Source organism: Fukomys damarensis, unplaced genomic scaffold (genome assembly GCF_012274545.1).
Source record: "Fukomys damarensis isolate Sample0158 unplaced genomic scaffold, DMR_v1.0_HiC HiC_scaffold_27, whole genome shotgun sequence".
Taxonomy (NCBI): Eukaryota; Metazoa; Chordata; class Mammalia; order Rodentia; family Bathyergidae; genus Fukomys; species Fukomys damarensis.
The window spans coordinates 22,146,103-22,172,901 of NW_022900939.1; the positions used below are offsets into that span (position 1 = coordinate 22,146,103).

At 42.7% G+C, this 26,799-nt stretch overlaps 1 protein-coding gene across 11 annotated transcripts in view; it reads right to left on the bottom strand.

The window, feature by feature from the left end:
• Positions 1-26,799, bottom strand: part of LOC104870300 (RNA-binding protein 14) — a 54,416-nt gene that overhangs the window by 19,324 nt on the left and 8,293 nt on the right. For 3 of the 11 annotated variants that reach the window (XM_010635846.3, XM_010635848.3, XM_010635847.2), the window contains exon 3: positions 23,381-26,539. In XM_010635846.3, coding sequence (XP_010634148.1) covers positions 26,332-26,539 — 208 coding nt within the window. In that variant the 3' untranslated portion in view covers positions 23,381-26,331. Of the gene's footprint in view, positions 1-9,782; positions 10,218-12,075; positions 12,770-16,688; positions 17,112-17,828; positions 18,175-21,495; positions 21,601-23,380; positions 26,540-26,799 lie in introns of those variants that run through there. The other 8 variants (XM_033756509.1, XM_033756510.1, XM_010635857.3 and 5 more) reach the window with 6 other exon arrangements.

Here is a 26,799-nt window from a genome sequence, read left to right on the forward strand (position 1 = left end):
AAAAAAAAAAAAAAAAAAAAAAAATCAGGGCCAAGATTTCCTCATGAATTGAATGTAGTTGTGAACCCCAAGTTTTTGGCTAGAGTAAGTAAAGGATGGAATTGCCATCAAAAGATGAGGAAGGGTACCACCAGGAGTGTCGGGAGAGGGTTGATGGTAAGATAGTTTTATGAGGTGCATTTGAAAAATCAGATGCCCAAGCATGAATGTCAAGTGGGCAGTAGAATGAGTGTGAAGTTCAGGAGAGATCTTGGCCAGAGACACAAATTGGGATTATATGTAGATATTACTTGAATTCACTGGATCACCAAGAGTGCTGTGAGGGGAGGAACCACAATGAAGACCAAGATCTTAGCTGTGAAGCCTCCTATATCAACCAAGAGGTCAGGAGGGAAAGAGGGTGAGCAGAGAGAAAAACTAAGAATGCTATGCCCTACAAGTCAAAGAAATTGTTTCAAGGAACAGAGTAATCAAATCAGGCATGGTGGCACACACCTGCAATCCCAGCATTATGGGGGGTTGAAGCAAAAGAACTGAAAATTCAAGCCTAGCCGGAGCAATTTAGTAACAGTGAGATCCCGCTTCAAAAAGGGCTGGAGGAGGGCCCAGGATTTAGCTCAGTGGTTCCGGTGCCTGCTTTGCAAGCACAGAGACCCAAGTTTGATCCCTGGTACCAAAAAAAAAACAAAAACAAATCAACAGAAAACCATCAGCCCCCCACTCCAAGTTCTCTGTGTGGGTTGGTTTTATTATTGGCCGGGCGTGGTGGCACACCCTTGCAATCCCAGCACTTGGAAGGCTGAGGCAGGAGGATCACTTGGAGTTCGAGACCAGCCTGAGCTACATAGTGAATTCCAGGTCAGTCTCAACTACAGTGAGACCGTCTCAAAAAACAAAAAAAAAGGGGGGAGGGGATTTAGCTCAGTGGTTCTGGTGCCTGCCTTGCAAGCCCAAGGTCTGGAGTTTGATCCCTGGTACCAAAAAAAAAAGTTGGGCCAGGGATTTAGCTCAGTGGTGCTGCTGCCTGTCTCAAAAAGGGCTGGGGATGCCGCTTTGTATGAAAGCCTCAGGCTCACTCCCCTGGGGCCAAAAAGGGTGGGGGTGGCAGGAAGAAATAACAATAAACAAAGTACCCAAGATAATAAGCAAATATATTTCTTAGGTTTTTTTTTTTTTTTTAATTCTTTTTCTGACATAAGCAGGTTAAGGTGTAGACCCAGGATCTACCAGGGCCTGAGGAAATTAAATGCAAAAAGTAGCAGAATGGCTTTGAGTTGCTAAAAATATTCACATTTTTACTGTGCCAAATCACCATTTATTAAATGTACATTTGTCAAAATGTGTCAAACTATGCTCAAAACTGTATGAAAATACTACTGTAAAAAAGATTTTTTAAAAGTGCCAAGCATGATGACTCTAGTCCCAACATTCAGGAAATTAGGACAGGAGGATCATAAATTTGAGACCAAACTAGGCTATAGAGCAAGCTCAAGGCCTTAGACTAGTAACAAGACCTTGACCAAAAAGCCAAAAATAAATAAAAAATAAAGTGGAAGGGCCGGGGACTTAGCTCAGTGGTTCTGCTACCTGCCTCGCAAGCACAAGGACTGGAGTTCGATACCTGGTACCAAAAATAATTAAATAAATAAGTGGGACTGAAGGAGTAGGTCACTGATAGAGCACGTGCCTAGCATTGACAAGGCCCTGAGTTTGATCTCCAACAGAAAAAACCAAAAAAAAATTACAATACTGCTCCACTTAAAAAGCTTCGAGAGTGAGCCAGGCATACTGTCATACATGTAGTAATTCCAGCACCCAGAAGGCTGAGGCAGGAGGACTGCCACAAGTTTGAGGCCAGCCTGGGCAACATAGTGACAATGTATAAAAAAACCCAAATGAATGAATGAATCCGTGCTGCCAGATGGTTTCACTCTGAGTAAAGGTTAAAAAGCCCTGGATAAGTGATGGCAAAACTTTTAGAACTTTTGCTGGGTGTGGTCACACAAGCCTATAATCCCAGCACTCGGGAGGCTGAGGCAAGAGGACACATGTGAGTTCAAGACCAGCCTGGGCTACACAGTGAGTTCCAGCTCAGTCTCAGCTATGCGGTGAGACCATCTCAAAAAAAAAAACCTTTTAGAACTCTCAATGATACAACCAACCTGCTGTGGCACATGTGCCATACATTTGCCACCACTGCCCTAGGTGATCTCTCCTACTCTCTCCCTTCATTCCACCTCACCACTGACCTCTTGTTAAAATAGGGCAAGTGCAGGTACAGGGCCAGGATCTAGCTTACCCGAGTTTGATCCCCAGTACAAAAATAGCCAGGTGTGGTGGCACGTCTGTAATCCCATCACTTGGTAGGCTGAGGCAGGAGGATCGCTGCATGTTCGAGATCAGCCTAGGCTAGTGAGTTCCAGGGCAGTCTCAACTACACAGCGGGAGACCCTATCTCAAAAAACGAAACAAAACAAAAAACCCCAAACCAAAACCAATAACAGCCAGGAACAATGCAATCCCTGCGGAAGCTTATTTGAAATACTTTTCCACACATTTGGAAACTCTCATTCAGGTCTTTGCTCAAACTTTTTTTTTTGTACTGGGGATTGGACCCAGAATTAAAATTCTGCAGGAAAAATTTCTGCATGCATTTTAGCTCCTATAGGGCTGGGGATTTAGCTCAGTGGTGCTGCCACTTGCCTCGCAAGCACAGGGTCCTGAGTTCAATCCCTGGTACGAGAACAGAAAAAAATTAAGAAATCATTTTAGCTTCTAGACTGCTTGTCTGGCTTTCCAAAAATTGTTCCTTATTTACTACTATAGTCTGTTTTCCTTCAAACCATTTCAAATTTATAAATAAATCAGGATGGCCTCATTCAGCTCAAGACCATACATGTCATTCTTACCTCTGTAATACCCTGGAAACATCCAAAGAAGCTCCAAACAAGTTTTAAGTTTTTGTTCTTTTGTTTTGGTACCACGGATTGAACTTCGGACCTTGCACTTAGAAGGCAGGTAGAAGAACCACTGAGCTAAATCCCCAGCCACACAAGTTTTAAGTTTGGAGTTAGTATTTCTTACACTGTGAAATGAGATGCCCCTCCCCCTTTTGTGGTATTGAGAACAAACCTAGGGCCTCACACATGCTACGCAAGTCACTAAGCTACATACCCAATCCTTTTTGTTTTTTGAGACATGGTCTCCCTATTGTGGTTCAGGAGAGACAAACTATGTAGGTAGTCCAGGGTGACTATCCTGCCGCCTCAGCCTTCTGAGTGCTGAGATTGCAGGCCTGGGCCACCACACCAGACACACAAGGATTTAAAGTTCCCTGCCCGTAATCCCCAGAAACCAAGTGCTTTTAGGTTTCTAGCTCTTCCTTACCTGTAAAATATTTCTATTTCTCTTTGCCACTTTAACAATTACCTACTGATTTCTATTATGTAAAATGAGAGCATTGTTTTGTTTTGTTTTTTGAGACAGGGTCTCTCTATGTAGTTGAGACTGACCTAGAACTCACTTTGTAGCCAAGGCTGGTCTCGAACTCACAGCGATCCTCCTGCCTCGGCCTCCCAAGTGCTGGGATTACAGGAGTGTGCCACCAAGCCAGCTCATGAGTATTGTTTATACACATTCCCCACCCATCATTTCATTAGTTAGATAACAATCATTTTGTTAAATATGCAGTGCTGTCATCAGGAGTCAGCAAGTACCAAGTGAGTCCTGCTGTGGTCTGAATGTGTGTCTTCCAAAACTCTTATATTGAAGCCTAATTCCCTAAGTGATAGTTAGGTGGCAGGGGATTTGGGAAGTGATTAAGTCTAAGGGCAGAGCCTTAACACGTAAGATTATAACTGCCCTGAGATTACAAATGGCCTTAAAAAAGAAACTCTAGAAAGATCCTTCACTTTTCTCCATGTGAAACGTAAGACAGAAATCTGACACCAAATCTGATATTTCACACCTTTCCTGTAATAAACCGCCCCCCTTTTTGGGTACCAGGGATCAAACTGAGGTCCTTGTGCTTGCAATGCAGGCGGCGGCACCACTGAGCTAAATCCCAGGACCTCAAATTCCCTTTTATATAAGCCACTCAGCTTTTTTTGTTGTAACAATTCCAACTAAGATAATAAGGCCCATATTCTAGCTCTGTCTGTTAATACTTTCATTCATCTTCTGTGCTTTTATCAGTAACTCACCTGTGAACTCTAACACAAAAATTTCAGTATGTTCAAATACACTTTTTATGTTTGAGACACATCCTCCCACAGCCTACTTCAACCTAGACTACTCTTCTCTAGGCCAACTGTAGAAAAAGTAGTCCTAGGACTCTGTATCACTTCATTCTGGAAAACCTCCCTCAGCAGGACATTGTTATTAAGAATTGAGAGCTCTGAGCAAACTGACTCCAGTTTGAAATGTATTTAACACATTCTTGCATGTATAATTGTTCCATTGGACTGTCTGCATGACTCGTGATAAAGTGGTACAGTCATGTATGGGACAATCATACATGTACTACCGGTCAGTCGTTCAAGCCACCTGGCAACAAGACATAGGAAATATAGCCCTGTCATAAACGTATTAATGAGCCAGGCATGGTGGTGCACGCCTGTAATCCCAGCACTTGGGAGGCTGAGGCAGGAGGATCACTGAGTTTTAGGCCAACCTGAACTACGTAGAACGTATCAAAAAACAAAAACAAAACAAAAAATATGTAAATATCCCCCAGGACAAATGGGATCTCTCAGCACTCCATCCCAGTATAGTCTACTTTAGTAAGTAAGCTCTAGGGTAAGGAGCCTGGTTCACTTTAGCATTTGCCCAAGTCAATGCCAATTTTGAGGATACCTGGAAAATCCAAGTCAAAGCTAAGAGTAAAACCAGGGCTGAGAGTATAGCTCACAGTATAGTGCATATATTGTGTGAGGCCTCAAGTACAATGTACATGTGTGTACACAAAGGAAAATGAGCCTGGCACAGTGGTACATGCCTGTAATACCAGCACTTTGAAAGGCTAAGGGAGGACTGCCCTAAATTTGTGCCTGGGCTACATGTTTAATGCCAGACCAAAATAACACAGCAAGATCCTTTCTCAAAAAAACAACACAGAAAAAGGGGTCTAACACATCAAACTCCCTGATCACCCCTATAGGTCCTCTGACTTACTCAAAACTATGCTGGGGCATCATATACATCTCCACCTGACTTGGAAGGACATCCATTATTTGTATACACATGGCTCAGAGAGGAATCAAGTTATGAAGCAAAATAAGGAGTGGTACCATGCCCTATTCGTATGTATATTCTTCAGATTACAGTGTAAGCAATCGATGAAGTGCAAAGCCAGCTCTGAGGTGGCTGCTGATCACTGAAGTGAATAAATGGTAGAATGTTAAGGAATACCAGTGTATTAAAGCATTTCTCTTGGAAACTGACTTTTGAGGCAAATGGTGGCAATGTAACTGACCACTATACACAGCAAATGGTACAGAGATAGGCTTGGCTACAAACTTACTTTAATAATACTTCAAAATATTTTAATGTTGAAATCCAGTGAATTAGATTCAGTCTTTTCAAATGCCCTTAAAAAAAATAACTAGAACTCATTTCTTTTTATGGTAATGGGGACTGAACCTAGGATTTTGTCTTAATGGACAAGCACTCGAGCACCAAGCTACATCCTCAGCTCTTATTTTTTGAGACAAGGTCTCACAAAGTTGCTAGGATGGTCTCAACCCTGTGATCCTTCTCAACCCTGTGATCCTTCTGCCTCAGCCCGATACTCCAAGCATTTACCATAATGCCATTCACCTCAATATTCTTAAGTTTCCTTTCACAAGTCTGTATATAGGTTTTTGGTTAGAAAAGCATGCTATATCCAGGTGAGGTGGAACATGCACGTAACCCCAGCATGTGAAGTGGAGGCAGGAAGCCTTGGGAAGCTGAAGCAGGACTGCCACAAGTTCAAAGTCGATTCAAGAGCAGCCTAAACTACATAGTGAAACCCAGTCTAAAAAGGGGGGAGGGGTGGAATATAGCATTAATCCAGCCCAAAACACACTTAGGTAGTCTGTTACAAGCAGACCAGATTTCAAAGCAGAAAGCAAAAATGACTTCCTTTAAGAGAACCAAGGAGTTAAAAAAAATTTTAATCAGCCTATTTTATAATTCAAAGTATAGTCAAACAAAGTCTTTGTAAGTTGGGGAGGGTGGAGGGGATGGAGGGAGGGTAAGGGTATGGGGGAAAAAATGAGAACCAAGATCTGTCATGTAAAGGTACAAGAACCCAAAGATGAATTTAACAGTACTGCATAATTAAAAGTACCAATAAACTCAATTAATATATATGTATGTATGTATATGAAATATAGTAGACTGGTACTTGCTGGGACTGCAGAGAACTGTTAATGGGCACAGAATTTGTTTTGCAAGATGAGAAAGTTCTGGAGATTAGTTACAAAATAATGCACAACTACAATTCACTGAACTGTATACTTTTAAAAAATTCATTAAGAAAAACTATATACACTGCATACTGTTTGGTTATGAGTACATATTTTAGACTAAGTTAAACATATACATTGTATCATTTTTATGTGGAGAGAACACTTAAAAATCCAGTAGCAAGTTTCAAATAACATATTAGTCACTATATTGTACAATGGATCTACTGAACTTAATCCTCATCTAAAATTTTCTGTCAGGGCAGGAGATGTAGCTTAGTGGTTCTGCTGCCTGCCTCGCAAGCACAAGGTCCTGAGTTTGATCCCCAGTACTAAATAAATAAATAAATGGATACTTTGTCAACATAGACCAGTCACTGGCTCTGCCCCTGGTAACCTCTCTTCTATTCTCTGCCTGTGAATTCAGCTTTTTTGGATTTCACATAAATTGAAATCATGCTGAATTCCTGACTCACTTAACAATGCCTTCCATGATCATACATGTTGGCTCAAGACAGGATTTACTTCTTTATATGTATCAATCACACATATGTACAAATAACATTTCCTTTATCCACTCAGGCATTTATGAATATTAAATGGTTTTTTTAGACAGGGTCTCACTATGTAGCTGAGACTGACCTGGAGCTCACTGTGTAGTCCATGCTGGTCTCAAACTCACAGCAACCCTCCTGTCTCAGCCTCCTGAGTGCTGGGGTTAAAGGTATGTACCACCACACCTGGCTGATGGATATTAAATGGAATAGAATATGAAAAAATGAAAAAAAGGATACTCTTTGTAGATAGGGAGGGAGGAGTTGAAAGCAGGGCAGGGGGATGGGGGAAAAGAACCAAGATTATGTAACAATGCAAATTTCCAACAATGAATATTATATTGTATACCTTAAATGTACCAATAAAATATTTTTTAAAAAGGAAAAAGGCCTTTACTAATTAGGCATGGTGGCATATGCCGGTAATCCCAACACTCTGGGAGGTTGAAGCAGGAAAGACAAGTTAGAGCTCAGCCTAGACAATTTAGTGAAACTCCATCTCAAAGGTAGCCCAGGATTTAGCTCAATGGCACTGTACTTGCCTTGCAAGCACAAGGTCCTGAGTTTGATTCCTTGGTATCGCCAAGGGGGATGGATGGAGATTTACCTCACTGTGAAGGTTCTGGATTCAATCTCCAATAAGAGGGGCTGGGGGACTGAGGCAGACCACTGAGTTCAAGGTCAGCCTGGGCTACACAGCCAAAAAAAAAATTCATTGACCAGCCTTATCATCTGAACAAGTTACAGGTGCATGCCTATAATCCCAGCACTTGGTGAGTGAAGTGGGAGGACTGCCACAAGTTTGAGCCCAGCCTCAACTACAAAGAGCCCATATAAAAGAAAAAACAAAAAAAAAAACAAAACCACTAGACTGCCTATATATCCCCCAGTATCTATAAGGCCACCTTGCAAAACATTCACTAAAGAGTTTACGGACTGAATGAAGTATCAAATCTCTGCTCAAACTTACTCCCATTAAGACAAGGGGTATAATGAGTCTTTTAAAGAAAAAGGGACTAAAGCAGGTATGAGCCTCTCTGAGAAGTGGCAATAGCAAAGACACCCAACCAGCCAGGGAAGAACAGAAAAATTACTGGATTAAAGAACACACAATACATAACAGCACAGAGCCTCAAATGTAGAAAATAAACTATTTTTTCCTCAAAAAGCTGTTCCAATTTCAACCATATATGAATTAAAAATCAACTGGTAAGGGCCGGGGATTTAGCTCAGTGGTTCCGCCACCTGCCTCGCTAAGTGCAATGACCCGACCCGTTCAATCAGCCTCCCCCGTACCAAAAAACCAACCAAACAAAAAAGAATCAACTGGTAGAAACCAGAAGAAAAATCTGAGAAATCATTCAGCCAGCTTTCTTGAAAGTAATGTCTGGCATTAAGTGCTCAGTATTTGTCAAGTGAATGATTCTGATAACCGAAGTAGACAAAAACCCTATATATGTTGAAAACTTGACAAGGTACAGCATATTCTCCCCTCTGAAGTCAGTTCAGTTTGTGGCCTGTCTATGGATTTTTCGTTAGAACTAAGTTTCTAGAAACCCCCATAATTTTGCAGAAACAACAAATAGCCTCTTCAACTGTTTTGGAGGAAGTTTAAAAGCCAATCTGGGAGCATTATTCAGTTCTTCTTGCTGCTGACTGGCTGCTGCCCTGTAACATCTCAGGCAGGGCACCAGCGTTACTGCATAAAAGGCTGCTGTACTACTGTGTGTAACTATTTTGAGTGTTCTTGGTTTTGATGTCCCTAAAGCCCTAAGATCCCTCACATGCTACCAAAATGCCTAAGGCTTTATTACAGTATTTTGTTAAATAACTGTGGGAGACATAGCATATGTAGGTTTACACTATAAAGGCATTTTTCTGACCATATCTAAAATTTGCAATTTTTCACAATTCACAGGTGCTCTGGGAATGTAACCCCTGCGAATTTCAGCAGTCTACTGTATAGACCCCAAACACACAAAAAAGATAAAATAGTTTTGACAGATACCTAACAAGAGGCAGTGGCTCTTCCTTACATTCAGCCCTCATCCTCATTGTGCAGTAACCATTGTTCCTTTATGCCCAGCATCCAAAGGCTGTTACCTTAAGCTTAAAGCTAGGAAATGCTGGTGGAACCATTCAAGTGTTCACTGGATTTTGGCAGACCTATACAAATAGGTAGTAAAGAAATCACAAGGTGTTTCTGGCCTATACCATATGGAAATGGAGCCAGGAATTTTAGTTCAGCAGCACAGTGCCTGCCTCGATAGTACAAGGTCCTGAGTTCAATCCCTGGTACCACACACACAAAAACAGCAAACTGTCCTCTCTACTGGGAGTCACAGCTTCATTTTTCCTTATGGCACAAGAGGAGAAAGCTGACCTACCTCCCTTCCTCCAAACCCCCTCCTTTTGTTCAGACCTCTTCCTAGAGGTAAGTTAGGATAAATATGCTGACAGGTTGGTTGAATGGTGGTTGTACAGGTAGGCAATGATTATTTCTCTAACAGAAAAGATGTACATCTCTAAACTACTAGTATGTACTGTCGTTAGTTTTCTAACAAAAGTGGACCAGTGAAAGAAGGCTTCTTTGGAATAAGGCTGCCAGAACCTTTCTCCTTTGGAAAGTACAACTATCTACAATAAAGAAAATAACTGCAGTGATATTCACCCAAAGCTGAGATCCTTAAACTTTATACCCTTGCCCTTTTCAAGGTACACCACCCACCCTCCCCCCACCCCAGAAACAAACCCAATCAAGAATTCTTTCAAAGCACACATACCCTAAGTTGAAAAACAATTTATTTCACTGGAAAGAAAAAAGTGATCCAATTCTAGGTCTAGCCTTTGGGCCAAAAGAAACCCAAGAGCAGTGACTCTCTCACAGAGGTCATTCCCAAATCCAACACCCACTGGAGGCAGGAGGCAGGGAGAAGACAGCACGGCCCCCACCACAGCTTTTACATACAATGAGGCCTGCTGGGAAAACAGAACATGAATGGGAAGCTACAGAAGTAATGAACAACATCAAGAACAGGATAATGGGAACAAGAGGAAAGGAAAGGAGGTCTGAACTTTGCAAAGTAAATTAAGGTCCACCGTTCCTGAGGGACTGAATGCACAGAGCCGAAAACTTCGCAGAGACAGGGTACCAACGAAGGGTGTTTTCTCATGCACAACCGCTGCTCGGAATTTCAGCCCACACACATCCCACCTGAAAGAGAGCACAATAAGGGGCTTTACAGCAAAGCTCAAAAGGGCTTTCCTATGTAAAACTTCAAAGAACATCTTTATAAAGTCTGATAAGTTGATACTTCTTTTAAATTTACTTGTACTCTTCCCCAGTATCATCATAATCTCTCTAAGAGTTTGAAGGCCAGAGAACTGGGAAGGCTAAACAATCCCAGATTAAGGCCTCTGTATCAAGTAGCAAATCTTCCAAGAGAGCAGGCAAAGACATTCCATTGCTCTTGATCTTAATATCAGCATTTCCCAGAAAAGGTAATTCTGTATCACACTGTCATCACTGAACAGAAAAAAAGGGAAAGGGTCCAATTAACTATCTGGAGTTAAAAGGCCATAGAGTAAAAAGGCCATGGGAGTTATTGCTGAGGTCCAAGTTAAAAACCATTCAAGGTCTAGACAAAAATAGCTGAACTAGTTGTCCAAATGAGTAAATTCTAATATCAGAGAACCTCAAATTTACCAGGGAAGAAATTAACTTTAAAAAGGTACTGAAGGGCAGGTATTAAGCTTCAGCAAGTCACTCAAATTTCTGTTCTAGTGCAATTGTGATTTCCTATCCAAAGGGCCTAGGCCAGTCACATACTTCCTGCCTTAATTAAAAAGATGACAGGGCTGGGGATTTAGCTCAGTGGCGCCTCTCCTGCCTCGCAAGTGCAAGGTCCGGAGTTCTATCCCTGGTACTGGGGGAAAAAAAAAGAATGGACAAAGAATCACCTTCACTCTTACTACAGGATTAAAGGAACAACAGTAAAGTCTGACAACACTGGAAGTTACCTCTAAGGGCTTTGAGAATTACCCTTAAGTACAACAGGAATCTCAAAAAACTAGAGCCCAAAGCTGGCAAGCATTAAAAGAGAATATATTCAAACAGAGCCAAAGGGATCACAAGGCTCAAAATGTTTGGTGGAGGAAAAAGCCAGAGGACTCTAGGTAGAGCTGGTGGCTCAAAAGTATTAAATGTTCACAACTACTAGTGGAAAGATAAAGGGAGTGATCCACTTATGGCAAAGCTCCCAACCCTGGATTCCAACATTATCAAAGTAAAACTAATACACCTGTATGCATACTTGTTATATACCTTGAGAAAGTGGAGTATGTCAAACAGCATTGTGAATAGTCAAAAAACAAACCACAAACAGGCTGTCACAAGACAGATTCAACATAGTAATAGAGTGGGCACTCTCTTGGAATGAATCTGAGCCAAGCAACTAAGTTGGATCTTGGGAGTCCATGCCCAGACTTCCTTAATGAACTCTGTAAGAGCGATGTGTTCTATTTCTCTCTGCCCCAACTTACCAAGTAAATTCTATAAAACATAAAGGGCTGAAACTGTTCAGGAATGTCAGAAACACACTCCAAGATTAAGATGACACCATGTTGGTATATTCTTCATCACAACTGGGACCTGAGCAGTGATGACCAGTTAACTATAATTATAGAATTTATCATTAGAGGTCGTATCACCTTTGACATAGCATGAAGCACACAGGAAACTTGAAGACCTTAGTATGTCACACCCTTAGGAAACTCAACAAAGGCTCTGAGAAACAGTACATCTAAGATTGAATGTCTGGGTCCCAGATCAGTTCCATTATAGCACATAGTGTGACCTTAGATTCACCGCCATATTATTTATTCTTGCAGGAGGGTCAAGGACATTATTTACTTCAAAATAAGCATTTAGCACTTCTCCCTGGACTCTGAACCATGCTACTAAACTCACCCTAACCCTGCAAAAAGCAAGCAAGCAGGGCAGCCTAAATGGAGCCCTTTAGGCTGAAGGAGGGACGGCAAAACTAGAACAGGGGACACCCCACCACTCTCACCTCAAGCTTTAAAAGGCTGAGTACCGCGCCCGATCCGCATACTGCTCCCGCTCATACCGGGCCATGTCGTACAGGGAATTCCGCGCGGCTGCAGAAGCTTGGGACAACTCACTCTCATGCCCGTAACCGTAGCCCTCTCCAACAGTAGGGACTGGGCCTGTAGCGCGACGCAGGGGGCTCCGATCCCGCCCGTAATATGAAGTGGAAGCTGCAGTAACGGCAGCAGCGGCTGCTGCTGCAGCAGCAGCTGTGGCAGCAGCAGCTCCTGAGGTCGGCAACAGGTGTCTATCGTAGGGATCGAGAGAGGTGGAGGTGAGGTGATTGGCCATGGCTGTGTTCTGGACTTGTGGCAGCTGGGACAGAGTCTGCTCTGCATAATTATACGCAGAAGCAGCTGCAGCTGCCACTGCCTCATAGGACCGGGCAGCACGGCAGCGCTTGTAGTAGGCATCGAGCGCTCCGTACGCGTTGTTGTAATACAACGAATCCCCATAGCTCATGGCGTAAGGCGTACGCACTGCTCCATACTGCTCATTATATTGCTCGGTCAAGTCTGCCACGCGGCCCGAACGATCTACTGGACACTCTTTGGACCAGTGCCCCTCTTTCCCGCACCGATAGCAGCCGCTCTGGTCTCCCATCCCGGGCGCAGTCCTAAGCCGGCTGGTGGACAACTGCACGTGCATTCTTTTGCCTTGAAGAAACAGACGCAAGAAGGGTTGCTATCACTCTTAGTCATAGCCCAACCCCCTACCCCAGCCACTGGTCATAATAGTGGCTTTACCTAGACAACTCTTAATACAAGATTCATCAATGCCAAAAAGACTGAAGGAAAAAAAAGCCAAACATACAGTTCTAATATAATAACCTCATTCAGGCAAAGATCAAATAGATGAAATTTTACAGCTATGACACCATTTAACTGCTTAACAAAGAAACGACTCTAGCTCAAAAACAAACATTTCATCCATTGCCAAGTAACAGGGCAAAATTCTCCCAACAGTAACCCAACAAAGGAATTAAAAATAGAATGCTCCACAAGTTTCTGACATCTCCAATCTTCACTATCAAGACTGACACTTCATTAAATGTAAAGGTCAGTTTTACCACCCCCACACTTCAGTTAAAGACAGTGGAATAAAAACTCTTAAATTACCATCATTTTAAGTGATCAGGATTTGATCCAGAGCAGGGTGTAGAGAAGGCAAGTTTCAAACTACATCTCTGGAAAAAACACTCAAGAACTGGAGAGGCTGAGGGACACAATACAAGTTGAAGGAAGGTTTTCTCACTTAGCTGGATCTAACAATTACTCTAATAAGGATTCTTCACAATCTGACAGGTAATTTTAGTGACCCTCCAGTAAGGTCAAAGGAAAACAGGGCATGTTGTTCATGTTGTCCTTATATTCTGGAAAGATTATAAACTGGAAAAAAAAGAGGATTAAGTAGAAAGTAGAGAATAAGCAGTAATATCACCCAGTCAACCTAAAATGCTTAATTTGGTAAGATTAATGTATCTTTTCTTCCTCAAGAATGTGAAATTCTGGGCTGGGGAGTTAGTTCAGTGTTTCCAGCGTCTGCCTCACAAGTGCAAGGACCAGAGTTTAATCCCTGGTACCAAAAAAAAAAAAAGAATGTGAAATTCTACTATGCATCTAGTATTTTTTTTTAAAAAAATCACAACTTATATTTTGAAAATGAAAAAATACTGCTTCTGAAAAAACTAACAAGAGCAAAAAACTTTTGAAAAAGATAAAACTAAGCTCCAATGGACCCAATCACACAGGTGGGCAAGTGGGTCCTCTGATATTAGACAAAGTGGTAAATACTCAACTTCACCTGCAAAGTTAAAGTTAGGTTCTAAGAAACTAGAAAAGTAAATGGAAGAACCATGATAATGACAAATATCTCAGTTTAAACATTGCAACTGGTAAATTTAAGTTGCAAATCATTAAAAGAACTAAGACAAGCAATTTAAGTGCCTTAAAGTGCTAACTTGTGTTTGGCATTGCCCTGGGGACCACTTAGGCACCTAACAAACCCAGAAAAAACAAGTGCAATCAAGAAACTAATCTCACACAGTCAACGCAAGAAGGGTAATAAAAGCTTGTCTAAGGACTTGTCAATTCTAATGCCAGAAAGAGATGCTGAATCTTTACAAAAATATCTGAAATAGATTTTAAGGGGGCAAATCACAGACTTTTTACCCAACACTGAGAACTCTCACGTGTATCAGTGCTCAACACACACACACACAGAACTTTACTAGAACAGTATTATGAAATGATACCTTGTAAGTAATGGCGTTACATGAGGATCATAAATTTAAATCCTGCCTGGACAACCTAGCAAAACCCATCTCAAAGTTAAAAAGAGGTTGGGGATGTAGGTCCTAAGTTCAATTACCAGTACTGCTAAAAATAAATCAGGTGGTGGTGTATGCCTATAATCCCAGCACTTGGGAGGCTGAGGCAGGACTGCCACAAGTTCAAGGTCAGCTTGGGCTACATAGTGAATTCAAAGACAGTCTGAACTACATAGTGAGATCTTGTCTCAAAATAAAATAAAATGGCTTAAAAAGGGACACAGCTTAATGCTAAGGCACTTGGTAAGTCTCAGTAGGACCCCTCCCCCCAAAAAAGAGGATCTGATGACATAGAGTCGTGGAAGACCATTTGTTGGGTTTTGTTGTTTTTATTTTTTTGGTACCGGGGACCGAACTCGGGTCATTGCGCTTGAAAGGCAGGCGGTGGAACCACTGAGCTAAATTCCGGGCCCAGTGGAAGACCATTTGCCTAGCAGGTGTTGAGATCCTGGGTGCATTCCCCAGAACATGAGCGCGCGCGTGCGCGCACATGCGCGCACACACGCGCACACACGCGCACACACACACACACAAACACAAGAGTAATGCTATGAAAAATTATGTAAAAATAAGCACAAATTAGCATCAGAGCTAACCTACTATTCAGATTATGAATTGTATGGATAATTTGTTTTAAATCAGACCACACTGTTTTCCTCATCCTCATGTAACTGCTACTCACAAATATTAATTCCACGACTAGGTTAAAGTGTATAAGTGTCCAAATATTAGGTATCATAGCATCTAAAAGCCTCCAGAACAAGCTTGGCTCCCAATTAAATTGCAGATAAAATAATTCTTAATTTGCCATTTAAAGGAAAGCAACTAGACCTGAGAGACCTGTGACACTCTTTCAAAGAAAATAATACACAGCAACGCCCTTAACACAGAGCGCTCATTACATGGAGAAATATGATAATCACACCTCTAAACCTTAAGAAGGGCCCAATTTAGGAGAAATGAACAAAGGTATCACTCAAACAAGGAGAATAAGGAGGGGGGCACTGTCTTGTTCATGTTAACATGGTTTGAACTATACATGAGTTATGGGGATAGTTAATTACAACCAAAGGGAAGAGTTTTTGGGACTCAGAGTGCAAAAGGAGGCGGAAACAGAACTGAGTTCAGATGGCACCTCACTACCAGTTATCTCCTACCAAGGAAGTTTAAATCTTAAACTAAAATATTAATATTTTCAAATAAAATGATAATCCGCGCCACCACCCATGCTATCCCCCCAGGCTTAAAAACAATCCATCTAAGAAAGTTTCCAAAACAGTGCCCATGGAAATACACAAAGATGTTAAAATTAGTTCACACCCAGTACCATTTTTTTGTCCTTGTTTTGTTTCTGAGGCAGGATCTCACTATGCAGTTCAGGCTGGCCTTAAACTCATGGCAATCCTCCTGTCTCTGCCTCCCAAGTGCTGGGATTACAGGTGAGCGCCACCACACCCAGCAAAAACCAAATTTTTAAGAAATGCCATTACCACTCTAAATCCCAATGCCTCCTCCCTAACACTTCTGAAATCAGCCTTTTTAATTCTAGACTGGCTTTCAAAACAACCTTTGGTACAGCTATAATGCAAAATCAACTAGAGCTGTGTCTTTTTTAAATTCAGTGAAATACAATGTGCCCTAATACCAACCAAAGGAGGGAAAAAGACAGTAATTCAAAGTCTGCAAAAGCATTTTTTTTTTCCTTTGGTTTTTTGAGACAGGGTCTCACTATGTAGTCAAGACTGATCTGGAACTCACTATATAGCCCAGGATGGTCTCGAACTCACAGTGATCCTCCTGCCTCAGCCTCCCGAGTGCTGGGATTACAGGTGTGCACCACCATGCCTGGCCTTTTCTTTTTTCTTGGTTTGAGACATGGTCTCGATGTGTAATTCAGGCTGGCCTGGAACTCAGCAAATCTCCTGCCTCAACCTCCCAAGTGCTGGGATTACAGGTGTGCACCACCACACCCGGCCTAAAAGCAAAGGACTAAATTGAGAGGTCTAAAACCCTTAGGGGTTCCAAATAAAAAACAAGTAAGCTTGTTTTTTTCCAGGAGACTTAAACTGACTAAAGTAAAGCCTCTAAGCCTCATGCATGCTCCACTTCAGTATGTCCATCACCCACACTAAACTGTACCACTAGGCAGTCAACATTTGATTTTCTACCCCAAACTCCTTCGCTTAACCAACTTTTTTCTGTATATAACATTGTATTCAGCTCTCTAACCAAAGACAGAGGTTCACCTTGAAACTCAGTGTTATCAAGGCCCCTGATGGCCTCCACTGCATCTTCCGCCCGCTCCATGTGTACAAAGGCATAATCTTTCACGATGTCACATTCGATGACTGGACCATACTCCTCAAACTTGGCCCGAAGCTCTTTGTTGGTACACGTGGGACTGATATTGCCCACGTGCAACTTTGTTGAAGCTTTGCTCTTATTCTTACTGGCTTCCACGTTGATGTTCACTCCATGAAGCTTATAGTGGTGTAGATTACGGATGGCATCCTCAGCTGCAGTTTTGTCTTCTATGTGAACAAAGCCATAGTTCTTAATGATGTCACATTCTAGCACCTTCCCATACTGCTCAAAGAGTGAGCGGATTTCTTGCTCTGTGGCCTCCCGGGGCAAGTTTCCGATGAACAGCTTCACCATCTCGACCCAGCCTGAGAGAGAAGGAATAAGATTTCTAACAAAAGACCTTGGTCTCATATCACTTTAAAAAAAAAAAAAAATCACAAATACCATCTCCTTTCATTCTAGAACATATTTCCAATTTTGTCTTGCTCACACTCGTATTTCACACCTGCAATACCTAGCATAGAATCTCTAAAGGAGACTAAACAGGGAGGTCATCAGTAGACAATGGGTTAGAGTTGGATACCTCCAAAAAGGAACCTGAATATAAAAAGTGGAAATAAAAAGCTGAGGAATAACTTTTCTGTCCACTATGAGGACAATCAAAATTTCAAAGTTTAACTGTACTGGCTTGCTGGCTCCCTGAACCTACTGTATACGAACTGACCCTTCCTCTAGTAATAATCTTAGAAGTCACCATTTCAGGAGAAGTGGGCCTTCTAATAGATGTTTACGGGTTTCCTTTGGAAGCTGTGGCCGCGACCTGCACCATGCAGTGAGTGGGAACGCCTCCCTAGAGATATCTTCCTACAAGCTCCAGTAGGAGAAATGCATGACCGGAGATTTCAGATTAATTTACCAACAATATTTTAGGGCCTGCGAAATTAAGACCACTTGTAAATGCTAAATTCAAAATAAATGGGAGTTAGCTCAGCGGAAAGCCGAGTCAAGGCAGGCAGGGAGCAAGGTGGAAAGGAAAGGAAGACATTCTCGAGGGGGTGGGGGAAGGGCTGCTTCAGGCTTACCGCGCAATGTCGAGGACCTGAGGTGAGCTCTCAAGGAGGATGCGCAGGCCGCGACCCCTCTAGGACACCCCCGAAGCCCAAAGGAAAGAGATAAGGTTTAACAAAGCAAAAGAAGACAGTGGAAAGGCTCGGAGTCTCTCACCGCACAGAAATCAGCAGGGCCTGTTCCTCGCGGCGCGGACGCTTCTGACAAAACGCTAAAATGGCGGCGACCGCAGCAGTGACTCTGGGTAGAGAGGGGGAGGTGAGCCTACCACAGGATTGGCCGTTCAAGAAAGTCAAAGGCAGGAGTTCCCGAAGATCCTCTTCCTGATTGGTTATCATGAACGCCAATTACCTGAGAGGCCTGAAAGAGGTGGAAACGTCAGTAACCCCGGAGCTTTTATACGGAAGCCAATAAGCACCAAGCTAGAGAAGCCGGACCCATTGATTGGGTAAAAGGTCCGCGTGAGGGAGGAACCACAAACGTGGGCTTTATGGAGAAGTGCGGACCGCCATGAGGCGGAGCGAGTGAGGGTAACGGCAGTGTTTAGCTTCATGGCGCCAACTTTGGTAACCTTCCACATTTCGCCACTTCCACATGCTCGCCTTGACAGTACTCCGAGCTCCATTTTACCATCTATTCCAAATTTTTCCTTCTGAATTCCCAAACGCCACATCCTCGCAACCTGGATTCTGTGGACAGTAATTTACATAGACACAGATGCTATGTAAGAAAAACATCGAGGCCCCCAACTGGAAAACACCAACTTTCTCCGGCCAGTAATTGGTACTGTAGCCCTGAAAGCCTCTTAACTCCCCCCACTCCCAACGCGCGCGCCAAACAACAAAAAAAAGCCACTTCTGAAACTTAAATGGGCCCACCTTGGAAGGTGTTACCCGCCCAGGAGGTTGGGCGAGAGGCGGCATTACCTAGGAAGGACTGAGGTAAAGTTCCCTCCTGGAACCAGCCTCTCTTCCTCCAGGAACGGGATCCTTTCCTTCCGGATCCAACTTGAACTAACTTCCGTGTAACCGTGCAGACTAAAGACAGACCCCCACCACCACCACCCTTCCCTGAGAAAAAACGGGAGCAGCAAAGGTTTTTGTTTTATTTTATTTTATTGGGCGCCATCAGCCAGAGCTGTAGGTTTAAACTCTCTAAAACCGATCTTAAGAGGGAAAAGCATTGTCACATCAGCTTTAAACAAATACAAAGAACATTCTTCACAGGGGTCCAGCTCCCTTACATTCTCATTCTCACCCTTTGGCTGCTTCATTAATCCCATATTCACTTAGTAAATAACTTCATCCTCAAACCCTTTTGCAAAGCAGCTTTTGAAGAGTGAAAAGGCAATGGCGGGGGTGCAAGTGCTGGATGGAAGAACTTAAAACAGGAGCAAACAGGCTAAAAGCGGTGAACTGTTGAGGACAGGGATCATCAGGAGTATAGATGACACAGAAGGTACTATCACCCAAAACAGCCATAAAAGAACAAAAGGGAAAAAAAGGAGAGGAGTTTTAGAAAGAGAAAAGTAAAGCACTAGAGTGAACTTCAAAACCCACGATTCAAGAATCCAATGGTAGAAAACTGGTCCAAGAGCTTTTGAAGTGAAAAAAGATCACTAAAAAGTTAAAGTACATTTACAGATGTGGCCCACTTCAATGTAGATTCTGAGTCAACTCTAAGATTGAGTAAAAGCCACAGCAAGTTAAGAAAACTAATTTTGTTACTCTGCTGCACATGCCCTTTCTAGGGGACTTAGCTTGAGGAAGTGATCATAATTCAACCTCCACCAGAAATCCTCAGTTTGATCTTCCAAATTTTTGTGTCCCACCAGCCCGGGATAAAACTTTCTCCCAAAATATCATATGACATCAACTTATTCTGTGAAACCAGAATCTCTACAGATCCACAGGGGACACTAGGAATATAAATGTTATGAGGATCACAATTCATGCCAATGTATGAACATTTAATACTGACCTCCTTGTGCCTTCACAACCTAATTATTTGATTTCCCTTCTGAAAGCCCAGCAGATCTAGTTATATCTCAGTTTGCAAGTCATCAATCAAAGTGAATGAGCCACATTAAATCATCCCTTGCTTTTTAAAATCTATTACAATTTGGGGGATTTCAAGTTTCTCTGCTTTGTCCATAATACCCTACCCAATCTGGTTCTTGCTAGAACCTACTATTTAAGTGCTACCCCTTCCAGATACACAGGCCTTATTATTCCAAGCTCATTCAAAATGGTATATTCTTCCTTCAGGCCCTTCATTGGCCTGAAGTAAGCTCCACTCCGATGCTTCCTTGCAACTCTATTCTATGAATCCATGCTATTTTTCAGAATAGTTACTATCTTTTGATTCTGTTTGTTAATTTTCTGCCCTTTTTTTCCGCCCTAGAAAATACTTGTTCTTATTCCATGTTATATAACCAGTTAGAATGGTATCTGGCACATGGAAGGTACCCAAATATTTGACTTAGTTAACAAAGGAATACATGAGTTAATTTTTTCATAACCAAAGAAAGAGAACTTTGTTTTGTTTTGTTTTTTGAGACAGGGTCTCACTATGTAGTTGAGACTGACCTGGAACTCACTATGTAGCCGAGGCTGGTTTCGAACTCACAACAATCCTCCTGCCTCAGCCACCCGAGTGATGGGATTACAGGCGTGCCACCACACCTGGCATGAGAACTGATTTTTGATTTTTTGAGTATCAGGTTAAGAACCTGGACACAATTCAACAGCAGAGCCCTTGCCTAGCCAAGTACAAAGCTCTGTGGGTTGGGAGGGGACTGGACATTTAGTAATGAAAACATATTATCTTTATTCATATCACCTGTAACTTTCCAGTCTTTCAAACAAAAAGCAGATTCACAAAAGCCTAAGGCAATCTATGCCAACAGCTTTTGATCACTACTTTAACAAATGCAGCAAAATGAACCTTTAGGCAGAGAAGTTTGTAGTTTGAGTAGCTTCATACTGATATATATTTACCCAAATATATTTTACTGAGAATAAAGGATCTTAATGTTTAAAAAAAAAAAAAAAAAAAGTGGAGCCAGGGATCTAGCTCTGGTTCAGATGCCTGCCTTGCAAGAAAGCACAAGGACCCAAGTATGATTCCCATACCCCACCCCAAAAAATCTACCCAGTCCCCCTTGCCCTGATTACGGAGAATGACATTATAAAGAAATTGCTAGTCTGAAAGGACTACCTCAGTGAAATGACACTAGAGAAATACATCTTGTCTGAACACTGTAGATGCCATTTTGGTGACTTGATGATTTAGTGGTTCTGGGAATTGAACCCAGGGCCTCTGTACTGAGCTACGTCCCAGACCTTTTGTACTTTCAGAGACAGGTCTTTGCTAATCACAAAACTGCCCATCAGGATCTTTGTGCCTCAAGTTCCCAGACTGTTGGGATTCTGGGTGTACCACACCTGGCTTTTTCTTTTAGACAAAGTCTCACTATGTCGTCCAGGAAAGACCTTGAACTCCTGGAGTTCAAGTGATCTTCCCATGTCTCCTGAGCCCTGGGACCACAGGTACAAACCACCACACCTGGCCATTCTGGTGATTTTTTTTTTTTTTTTTGGTTTTTTGAGACAGGATCTCACTATATAGTTGAGACTGACCTGCAACTCACTATGTAGCTAAGGCTGGTCTTGAACTCACAGCAATCCTCCTGCTTCAGCCTCCCAAGTGCTGGGATTACAAGCGTGAGCCACCACACCCGGCAATTCCGGTGATTTTTAATTTGCTGATCAATCTACTAAGTTCCTAAGAGGCAAGGGGGAAAAATGAGAACCAAGACCTGTCATGTAGAGGTACAAGATCCCAACAATGAATGTAACTATACTATATCCCTAAAATGTACCAATAAACTCAAAGCTGAAAAAAAAAAAAAAAATATATGAAGGCTGGGCATGGTGGTGCACTGGGGAGGCTGAGGCAACAAGATCACTGAGTTTGAGGCCAGCCTGAACTACATGGTGAATTCAAGACCAGTCTGAGATAGTGAAACCCTGCCTCAAAAAAAAAAAAAAAAAAGCTCAGACTAGGGGTAAACACAAAAGTATTGATGAAATCTACTTAGATATCAATAATCTGCATTAGTTTCAAACCCTTAGGGGTGAATATCTAGAACTTTTACTCTAATAATTCTGGCTCCTAGTTCAGAATTGAATTACAGGCCTGATACAGTCTCAAAAGTCATGGTTGCTCAGAGAGAGCCAGTAAGCCAAGAAGGTTTCCTCTCAATCTTATTGCCAGCTACATCGCCAAGCCTTTTATTAGCCTTCCTTAATGTCCCCACCCTGTAAAGTAACCTTTCTTCTCCATACCCAAAATATGATCCCAGAACACAGAATGGTGATGCAGGAGACTGGTGGTGGCCAAAATGGCCTGAAAATCACTTCTGTGCACCACTATTCACTGCAAAAATTTACTACCTTCACAGTAATTCTTTTTCTTTGGTACAGGAGATCGAACTCCGGTCCTTGCGCTTGTGAAGCAGGCAGTGGAACCACTGAGCTAAATCCCCAGCCCCCACAGTAATTCTTATGTGTAGCACCACATCTACTTCTAGTCTTTTGCTCAGGCATGCTGTTCTACTAGGTCATCCCAATCTTCTCAGAATGCTGTAACTCATTTGTACGAGATGGCTAGCATTTAATCAGAAGTTCTCATTTAACCTTCTCAACACTAAAAAAGAACAATTACAAGTAAACCCCCGGGTGATTCATGATTGGTAGTTCAAATTCCTTGATCCACCATTTGCTAGCTTTGTGATGCTTTTCAAGGGAGTGGGCAAGTTGAAGACTGAATCTACATGTATTCCTAAGAAAAGTTACTTTACCTACAGCTCCGATATTCTCACTTATAAAATGGGTTTTGAATTATCTGATGAAAATACATGAAAAATATACTTTGTTTTGTTTTTGAGACAAGGTCTCACTACATAGTCCAGGCTAGCCTTGAACTTGAAGCAATCCTGCCTCAGCCTCCCTAGTGCTCGGATTTACAGGTATGCGTCACTGCAGTACTAGATGACCAAGTGGGAGCAGAGTACAAGGCAATTTTAAAATCAAATCCTATCTCCAGAAAGTATTCTCCACTGGGAGTTCTACATCCTTTCATTCCTAACCTACCACTTAGGTCTACCAATATTTATAATTGTTATCTATTTCACTGAGTTAGTGCTGACTTCCAGACTATCAATTTCCCTAGGTCAAAGGGCTTAGCTTCCTGAGCACTGCATTTCAAGCACTATTTAATACATAAACAATTCAGAGGTAGACTAAAGCCCAACTTTAGAAAATTTGTGTCTGGAAAACTCCAGATTCTAACCCTTTGACTTTCAATGGCAGCTATAGAACTTACGAGTGAATTTTCCATATACTACCCATCTTATTTTCTGTTACCTCACACACTAGTCGATAAATGAAGTTTGTTTTTGTTTTGAGACAGGGTCTTGCTATATATATATAGTCTAGACTGGCCTTGAATTATGTACTCCAGGCTGGCCTTGAACTGTTGGCGATCTCCCTACCTCAGCCTCTCTAAAGTGCTGGGATTACAGGCATGTACCACCATGCCTGGCCATAGTTAAAATACTGTATTATTTCTCCAATATTCATGTTACAGTCCACTGACTTGGTGTGACAGGACAGACCACCTGGAGAACCAATAGACTGTGCAAGGACTTTGAGAGAGAGAGGGAGCTTAAGTGAAGGGTTGGACTGAGAAGGTAGCCTATGTGGATTATGATAGTCCCATTGCCTCTAGTACAAGAGACAGGACCCCAGGTCCACCCCAGACAGAATTTAAAATAAGGTCCAAACCTCAGAAGACAGCAGGCTGATGAGGGCAGAAGCCTTTATGTGATTTTGCTCAAGGAATAAACCAACTAAAACTCTTCCAATGACGGCCAGGTTGTAGAGGTGATAGATGTAAAGGTGAATGACCCAAAGATAGGCTGACAGCCCATCTCCCCAAAACACATACTAAATATTCATCTTTCCAGTCAGTAAACTCAGCTTTCCCCGAGATACAGGACCTTGGAAATCAGAAATTGACAAAAAGCAAAGTATGAGTGAGTTACAGGATCAACACAGATGGTATAATTTAAATTAATAAGGAGACTTTAAAACAATCTGCAAGAAAAGAAAATGAAAATGATTTAACTTTGTAACTCCTGGCTTGAATGTGAAATCTGAGGGCTGAGGCAGGAAGGACGTCAGAACCTATAGACGACAGGAAGGCAGACTGATCAAATAGGCCAGGTTATTCTGAAGAGCTGGGACTGCAATAAAGAACATCAACACTGGCCCAAGAGCACATTAAACTGTTTTTTTTAATGAACCTTAAAATTGAAGCAGTGGCAGAACCCTCACTGGAGAGAAAGAAAAATACAGAAAGCCACACAAAGAAAGAAATATTGCAAAGTACACAGGCCACAATCATGGCTTTACAATCAACCCTTAATTTTCCAGGGTAATAATCAAAGCTTAGCTTGTTAACTTGGCCTTCAGATCATTCCACCATCACATAGAAAAGTAACAAGAAATCTATTCAACTCCTCTACCCATTCTTCCCCAGTCACGCAAAGAAATGAAGCAGAGCAGCAAAGCACCTTTGAAAGCAAAGCAATGAGCAGAAAGGGAAGCAAAGAAAAGGGCTATGGCCCCAATCCTCCCTGAGATTACCCCAGTTAGCATCCACAAATAAGAGATTATTGTTTAAGACCATAACTTTTTTCACACTGGTCAGAGGAAGAGGACTTTGGGCAAACTACTCTGCCAGCAAGTTCCCTTGAAGCCAATGGAGGCAGACAACACATCCGGATTGTATTTGACTGATATATATACACATATCCCCAAAGTCACCTTTCCCTGCCAGGCTCCCAAATCATCTCCAAAGTATCCTTTCCCAAAGGAGCATCAGGTTTTCCTGTTATCACTCTAATCAATCTTTTATTCACCCATCATTATTAAGTTCAAGCCTCCATCTTGTCCTTTGTTGAAACTGCCATATTTTTGCCCAGTCCTCAACCCCCAGCTCTAGAATGAAAGTATAAAAAAGAATCTCAACTCCCACCCAGTCCCAGCATCCCCATTTGGTTATGCTTGCACCCCACCCATTTCCATAGTCTGTCATCACACCTTCAAATATACAATCTGAAAACTGTTAACAGATGGGGACAAAGGAAAGGAGTCTCGGGTGCTGTGATGGCAGGACACAGGAAGGACGCTCCATGGTGAAGTTCAACAGGTGAGGTACCAGGGCTCTACCCCAAATGCCCCAGAACTGCTCCAAATTTTCCCTGCCCCCTCTTGCAACCACAGGGAAGTACCAGACAGTGGCATCACCCCCACCCACAAATGGCTCCTTTCCAGGTCCCAGACCCAGAACTCACTTGAGCCCACTGCCTGAAGGATCCACTAGCCTCATAAATGCCACAGCAGCCCATTTCCCACTTCTTCTAAAAAGCCACACCTCAGAACCACCCTGCTGGAGCCCAGGTTATTTCTGAACTGGAGAAGATTCAGGGAAAACGGTCTAACATAAGCAGCGGGAAATGGGCATTATTCACTGTATTTTGGTGTGATCAATTCAAATGGAGAACACTAAGGACATCCAATCACTTGGTCTGGACTCTCCATACTAGTAGGATGCCAATGACCTAAATCCCATTGGGCACCAGAGAAGTCAATTATAATCCCCAGCTTCAAATCCCTTTCCACACCCATCCTAGGTTCTCAAGGCTGTCTTCCCTTTAGCTGTCATGTCCTCCTGGATGTCAAACTGGCTTCTCTGAAACTGAGTGCAATCAAGACAATGACAACCAGGTTTCCAAACTGCAAATTGCCCCAAGTTTTATTTGTAGTCCATACAAAAGGGAAAAAAAATTAAGGTTTTCTAACACCACCTACTTAGGGAGATGGGGAATTGGGACTGCCACTCACCATCAGCTAAAACATCAGTGGTGAGCAGGGATTTGGACACATACCAACTGACTGTCCCAATAGGATCTCACTCTCAACAGTCTAAGAGAGGGACAGCCAGGGGCCTGGCATAGCTTGGCGCATAGGAAACGGTTAAGCTAACCCTTTCCTGGCCTCCCTCACATCTAAAAAGAAAAAGGAGCCGCCGACTTCTGTTGCAGGTTGCTTCCCCATCCAGATGACCTTAAGTATCGCGCACAAAAATAAAAGGGAGCCAGGGGGGAAAAAAAACAGATTCCCATTCTGAAGAGATGGGAGGCAGGGCACAGGGGAAACCGCAGATCTAAAGCCAGTAGCAAGATGTACTGCTGAGGCGAAGGAACAAAGTAGGTTACTGCCAAACACTCAAAAGGATCATCTCTTGGGGAAGGCCCACATGGCAGAGGGAGGGGATGAAAAACCGCAACCAGGAGAGGTATGGGCCAGAGTAGTTATGACCCGGGTCTGCACCCTACCTACCTCTCCTCTCCCTCCCTCCCTGTGGTGCCCCATCCCCAGGATGGCCCTACATGCGGCGCTGGTAGCCAGAGTGCATCTGAGCTGCCCGCAGGTAATCATTATAGGAGCCCGAATAGCGTGCGTAATCAGAATGGGCATCGGGCAGGCGACGGTAATCCAGCGAGGACTTTGTCGGCGAGCGGCGGAACGAAAGCTGCGACTCTGATAAACGGCGGTAATCAGAGAGCTCGGCTAAACGCCGGTCGGAACCATACCTAGTCAAGAGAAGAAGACAGTTGGTGAATGAGACAATTGAGGGGAGGGCTCCAAGTGGGCATGGGGGAGATGCCAATGGGGATAGGGAGGGTATGATCACAGTGGTCTCCAACAGTTTGGTTTCCTTTTGTCAGAAGGCTCATCACTATCCAGGCCAAGAAATCAAGCCTGGGCTCAACTCAGTGGGAAACCAAGCCCCTCCACTGAAGCCTTCCTTTCTGACCTGGCAAGGTGAATTTTGGTCTATATTCCCAAACCA